This window comes from Amphibalanus amphitrite, unplaced genomic scaffold, assembly GCF_019059575.1.
Source record: "Amphibalanus amphitrite isolate SeventyFive unplaced genomic scaffold, NRLGWU_Aamphi_draft 001539F_arrow, whole genome shotgun sequence".
Taxonomy (NCBI): Eukaryota; Metazoa; Arthropoda; class Thecostraca; order Balanomorpha; family Balanidae; genus Amphibalanus; species Amphibalanus amphitrite.
The window spans coordinates 120,276-127,205 of NW_024883032.1; the positions used below are offsets into that span (position 1 = coordinate 120,276).

A 6,930-nucleotide genomic window follows, 5' to 3' on the forward strand; every position below is an offset into this window, starting at 1 on the left:
TATATGGATCCCAGCGATTACTAATTCGAATTGCCCTCACTATCTCATTGGTAGCTTCTCAGAGCACAATGGATTGCCGCACATTGACCTACATACATCCTCAACTGCAGGAGGAAGTGTGGGGTTCGCTCCGTTTTTTTTTTTTTTTTTATAAACCCCCCTGTGTAACACCCAGCTCACGACCGAGGCTGGCTGAGCTGGCGGAGCTTTTTCCCACTCCGGCATGCGCCCCGTGCAGCGCCGAACGGCTACTAACCCCGCTGTCTAATGGCATCTTCCCACTAATCCAGTTAGTAGCCATTTACTCCGGTCGTGTATCGGACTAGCAGGAGCTCGGAGGCCCGTCCCCAGACGCCCCGCGGGCCACACCGGGACGCTGCACTGACTGCAGCTTGTTTTTCGTCGCGCTAACTTGGGCACAGGCCTGCCGCCGAACACATGCCGATGGAGTGAGAAGAAGGTATACATGTTTATCCTGTGGCTGTTAAGTAGAGCCAGGTGATGCTGTCAGTCACGTGCCAAGTAAAGGTTCAGAAGTTGCTGTAGAAACTTTGGTAGCCAAAAATGCAAAGTTCAGCAAATTACTACCTACCTTAGAGCTTAATTTGACGCTTCTTAGTTTTTCCAATGATGTATGCTGGGGTGACTTCCAATCAGTGGTTTGCAAAACCCAGCTGGTTGACAGTGTTGCTTAGGAGTTAGTTTGAAGATTGTGCAAAATCTAGCTTCTGTAGGTACTTCTTCTACTTCTGTGCCTTTTTATCTACCTCGTTAGCGTGTTCCGTTGTTTAGCTATACGAACACACCATACAAGTCCCATACACGTCTTACCCGTGCGACATACATCCATACACGAGTCGTGCTGCCATGTGCTATTGACGATCCCACGAATTCGTGTGTTCAGTTCAGTGCGCGGTCTTATCGCCATTTTACACTGGAACGCACATGTCATTGCAAATCGGCGTGAGATCAACCAAGTCGTACTTCCAAGAAAGGCAGATGAACATATTTGTCCATTCTTCGGATTTTAGACGGTAAGTCTGTAGATTTGTGAATAAACTAACTGCAAAGTATGTTCCCTGGACTAAGAGAATCGTGTGCTAAACTCGACATGAATACAGGACGAGTGAATGTGTATTTGAATGCATTGCGCATTTGTGTGAGTTCATTCACTGAAAGCACTTCTACCACACAAGGGCTGTGCTGGGTGATTTGGGGCGCCAGCCGATCCGACACGGTCTGATCACAGTCGCGCCGAGACAACAGAGCAGTTGGAACGACCGACCCACGTCCGCTACTCTCGCTATGTGAGAATGAGGAACGGACACCCCTCTCCTAAACACCACCTCTCGCGCGCCAAGGACCGCTAGACATTGCACTGCCCACACACAACTGATACGCTGGTGATACGCGGGTGACGTTCCTGACACACGGCTGACACAACTCGCGGTGAGTGAAGGCAGGCGCGTGACACATATTCTGACACAGGAGACACCGCCATTTTGTCACTTCTAACACTGAGGAAGTCATCTCTAGACCATGACACAATCATGTCACTCTGCCTCGCATTCCTAACACAGGACGCATGTGACCAGCTATTAGACAGCCCATCGGTGCACAGTGCGCTTATATGAACAGCGTGAGTGACATTCAACATTCAGACAATATCTGTCACCATTGTCATTTTGCGAGCAGGATTGTGCAATGTGCAACGTACACTATGCACGCTATAACTAACATTTCATGATATTCTCAAACGGCGACAATGTACATATTCCTAATGTATAAAGTACAGCATGCTAAATGTATAGCATTCTTTATAGCAGTTGTTGTCGCTTGTAACCACAACAAAACATTTGTGATATTTTACGGTACAGTGTCGCTGTCGACTGGCGTCCCATTTCGCGCAACAACCTAGCGTGTCGTCTCTTTGAGGTAACATTCACTCATCTCGTGCTCTATTCGGCAGACTAATACTCAACGACGCATCTCACTAAACTCCTTCCACCACAACGCTTCCACATTCAACAGTTCACATACACGCATCAGGCAGTGAGAAGCAGTGTCTCCAACACAGACCACTGTCCGTCCTCCCCTCTATCGCGGCTCTCGATGGACTGTGTCCGGACCGGCTCTGGACTGGGTCCTCGAGGGGCTCAGTCTCGTCGCCCGCCATCCGATGATGACGCTCAGATGACGCGATAACGCTCACTATCACCGAACCATCACACATTGCTCTCGTAGATGACGATTTGCAGGACGGGTGGCCGGGGCGTCAGCGCGTCCAGCTCGGCGTCGTCCCAGGCGAAGCCGTCCTTCATCTTCGTGTTGGCCATGGTTTTGCGGAGTTCGCGGATCTCCCGGAGCAGGTCGACGTCCATGGTGACGCCGTGCCCGTGCTCACCGAGCTTCTTCAGGTGGTCGGTCAGCGGGCCCGACAAACTCTGCAAGGAGGGCAGCAAGTACAGCGGTTAGCGCTGTTGCCTGTTGGTGAGAGGGAATTCTGATACAAATATGTAGTGTCGACTGACATTTTCGAGGGGGTAGCACCCTGAAAATACAGGGGCGTGTTTGTTTTGGGGGGAGGGACCTGGATCAGGAGATTCTCAAGCCAAATACGAGTACACCTTTATCTTCAGGAGGCACAGCTACTATAGCTGTGAGACAGTGAATAACAAAATGTTCACATGACTCAATCGTACATCGTCAAATTCTCGAAGCGATGCTGAGACTTATGACTAAAATATATTGTTATATAAAGTTGAAGTATTTCGGCAAAACAGATTGGTAGCCTATTTGATGATCATTACAAATATCTGTAGCTCAGGCCCTTTTAAAATCATAATGATTCCATTTAGCTGATTAAAAGCAGTAAATATCAGACCAACACCGCTACTTAACAGAGATTATGTTTGTAATCCGAAGTTTTGGATAACATGCGACCCACACAGGTAGCTACAACTCTCCATCATGATATGATGCCGCGGCCTAATTCTCGCAAACGACTTTGATAACTCTCGCAACAGCCCAATTCTCGACATGCAATCACGGTAAAATGTCTGCATCCGAGCAAAGGATGGACATCGGAGCTGAGCCGTGAACATGTTCGCCGAGTTTTCCTCACAAATCCCAGAAAAAAATGTCACGTTATAATACCAATCATTTCATATTTGAAACATATAAACGGAAAACAGCCCAATTTTCTTCAGTCAAAAATGCAAAACAAAACAAAATCTGCCCGTACCCATGGCCTTGAATGTCTTGTTTGGGTTACGACCATGAAAAGTAGCGTTCTGCTCCAAGCACCCATAGTACCACAGCTGAAAATATGACCGCATACATCTGTCTAGTGAATGATCATGAGCTGAACATACAGTCTCACAAATAACTCGCTTATCTGGCTCTCCGTCAGGGACGACGGGTCAGCTGCGAGTCGGCACGTGGCCTCTGTCGGAGTCTCACACGATATCACACCCGGTGTCCATCTGTCCCAGATAGTGTGACGGGACGCCCCTCAGCTGTCAGAGTTTAGGGATACTACTGTTTACCACATTAACTCGGCCGTCATAAGGTGGCTCAGCGGCCGAGTTAGCTATTATTTCAGGCGCGGCGACACGGTCAGAGGAGGGCAGTTTAGTTGTGGCACTTCTGTTCTCGTGTGATAGAGTGACCAGCTGCTCACCATAAGGTTCCGTGAAAGTTATTGTAAGATTAGGTATGTGTGACCATGGAACCTGTCAGAAAATTATGAACTCTACCGTGATAAGTAATCTATGTGCTTATCATTCAACATCATGAATGCAAAATTAAAGCAACTTATGAGTTATGACCATTGTTTCTCTGTACCAAGAACTGAAGGTATAGAAGAAAGAGATTAAATTACGTCCAAAGGCTACTAATAATTAATATGTTCATTGTTCAACATCACCGCAATATTTTAGTTGATTGTCCATGTTTGCACCTTTCGTCACATTCTTGAGACATCACAGTGAATTGCTAACGGCCAGTCTGCTGATACTATCACTGCTGTCTATGAATTATCAAAATCGACGACAGCTTCAAAGCTCTATTCCTGGAATTTGGAGTATGTAGAATGCAACGATAATGTTTGTCCCGAGCAAGCATATGAATTCTTCTAAAAAATTACCTTCTGCTATCCCCCCCGCACCCCCACAAAGCCATTTCGCTAAATGCATAATTTGTCACAGTCTGCGGTCTGCTCTGCAAAGTGACAACATAAAGTCATCTGCAATTAGGCAGTCATCCATCATCTTCACCACCCAACGAATAATGATTTGAAATATTCATCTTACATACCTTGGATGTAGCTGGATTGGGAAACACTCCGAGCTCATGGAAGCTTCTTAGCCCACAAATATGAATTACTGACCTGTAGCCGTGCTGTCAGCATTTTCATCTGCTGCCAGGACTGGGCGTATTGGCGACGAACGATCTCGATGATGGTGGTGGTCAGCGCCAGCCCCACCAGAATGTACACGGTACACACCAGCATGTACTCGGCGTTGGCTGTCGGCAGGTCACCCCAGGTCAGGTCATGGAGCTAGGTCACAGAGTCAGGTCATAGCGTCAGGTTATGGTGTCAGGTCAGCCTGTCAGGTCACTTGGTCAGGTGATGGCGCTAGGTCACGGTCAGGTCAATTTAGAGGAAAAATTAGGTTCTGTTTGAATACGTGAAATCAATCATAATGTTTTGCACATACTGAAATACTCAGAGGAGACAAAGAAGTCATTTTTTTGTAAAGCTACGTCATACCACTTAGGAAAAGGTGCGGAGTGTGGTGATGGGAGGAAATGCCGTCTGGGGAGTTACCCGCAGGAAGGTGGGATTGGAGCTCACTCTCAGTGAAGTGGAGCGGCCAAATTAGAGTCGACTGGTCAGACAATTAGAGCTGTAGCGTGTTACACAAACGGGCTGCCGGAGCACCGCTCTCCCTGATATTGGATTTCTCCAGTCGGTCTTTGTCGACACAGTATACGTTTACTGTATGACCCCGCAATGTGGCCAAATAAAGCCAGCAATGGTCATGAGACAGGTCAACTTTATCTAACGACACCAGTCGGACTCTGTCATTTTGGTGGAAGCCGTGTAACGGAGCGTTCGAGATCAGCAATGACACCAGACGATCATGAATCGATTCTCAAGCAGTAAGGAAACTTTGTTCAGTCTCACTATTAGTGACTTTTAATAAAGGAGGATGGGACAACTCTCCCAGGAAAGGCATAACACAGACCTTTACAAAGTCATCTTCCAGTCTTCCTGCAAAATTGAACCACGGTTGCAACTCAGAACGGGGCTTAGAACACACCAACCCCAACCGTCCAGCTGTTCCTACCTGGCACAAAGTCGCCGAAGCCGATGGTTGTCATGGTGATGAAGCAGAAGTAGAACGACTCGAGGAAGCTCCAGCTCTCCCACAGCAGAAACAGCCCGCCGCCGATGGCGATGTACAGCACCAGGAAGATGACCGACACCACCACCGTCAGCGCCCGCTCCATCCTCTCCGAGAGCTGAAAACCGGCGGCCTCCTCCTCTGCGCCGCCGCCGCCGCCGCCTCTGCGCGCCAGCCAGCTGCGCTTGACGCGCTCGTACAGAGCTGACACCGAGTTGGCGAACATGGCGCCCAGGTCGGCGATCACCGTCACCGTCAGCGGGATCCCGATCATGGCGAACAGCATGCAGAAGATGCGGCCGCCCACCGTGCGGGGCGCCATGTTGCCGTACCCTGCGGCACAATGGCGGACGAGGGGTCAGTCAGTATTACAGGAGATAAACTTCAGCACTGTGGGTTGCTGAGCCCACGGGCTGGTCCAAATAGTGTGCCTGAGATAAGGAAAGGCGAGCTTTACATGTGAGTGAGGTTTTTAAATATAAAGTTTGTTTGCATTGCTATATAAAGAGCATCAAGATGCAAACAAGACTATTATTGAAGTAGTGATTGCTGCATAGATGCCAATAAAAATGATAGAAATGTCAGGTGTGTGTGATCTATAGGACACGATGCATTTGATTTTAGTCGTAAAAACCTACACACTTCTTACATTACGGTTTCAGGTGAAAGATCATCACCTGTCAACAGAAATACTAACTTATGGCCTACAGCCAGGCCTAGCCGTTATGGATCACTCCGGTTATAGTTTGGACAGGTCATCAGGGTGGCGATCCTGGTCAGCCGCCGGTCGGTACCCGGGGGATACCGGCTGACCCCCGGTGCCCCAGGGGAGGGCGCCAGCTGGCTCCTGGATATGGGCAATATGCATCGGCAATGTCCCTGCTAGAGGGAGCTCAGCGGTCGTGGTATACCGACCATAACAGCAGGCGAACTGCAACACCTGCACCGAACGGCAACCGTAGCAGTAAAAACGTGCATAAAGTTTTGTTGAATTAAGTGGCGGTAGCACATTCCAGTGCACTGCAGAAGTTGCCCTGCAACATTCAAAAGCAGTAAAATCCGCCCCGGGCGGCGAAAGACTGGCACACGGAGGGCAATTTACGATTGTTTGCAGTTGTCAGTCGATGCGGCTGTGCACTATAGTTTGTTCGTTTGGCACCGGTGACAAGGTTGGTTGGATGCGACCCGCACACCTACGCGATTGGACGCACCCCGCCCGACCGCACCGACGACGGGACACACATAGATGGAACACGCAAAAATTGGACGCCCATAGAGACGCACGGCAACACATAAAGACGGAACGAACAAACGCACATGGACGGAGCGCACAGAAACGAGACGCATTGGGATGGAACGCACAGACAGACGCACATCCATACAAAAAGACAGAACGCATAGAGACGAACACACAGACGGAGCACACAAGCCACACCGATATGGAACGCACGTAACGGCGGCCGCATGGGCAGACGCACCGAATGGACGCACCACACCAGATGTCGACGAGACGACGCAT

General features: G+C 49.1%; 1 protein-coding gene across 1 annotated transcript; it reads right to left on the minus strand.

Moving 5' to 3' along the window:
• Positions 1-1,120: 1,120 nt before the first annotated feature.
• Positions 1,121-6,930, minus strand: LOC122373707 (TWiK family of potassium channels protein 7-like). The gene is made up of 4 exons (XM_043352022.1): positions 6,903-6,930; positions 5,355-5,744; positions 4,391-4,527; positions 1,121-2,444 (listed from the first exon to the last, which is right to left on the minus strand). Exons 1-4 carry the CDS (start codon positions 6,928-6,930, stop codon positions 2,226-2,228), a joined length of 774 nt encoding a protein of 257 aa, XP_043207957.1. The 3' UTR covers positions 1,121-2,225.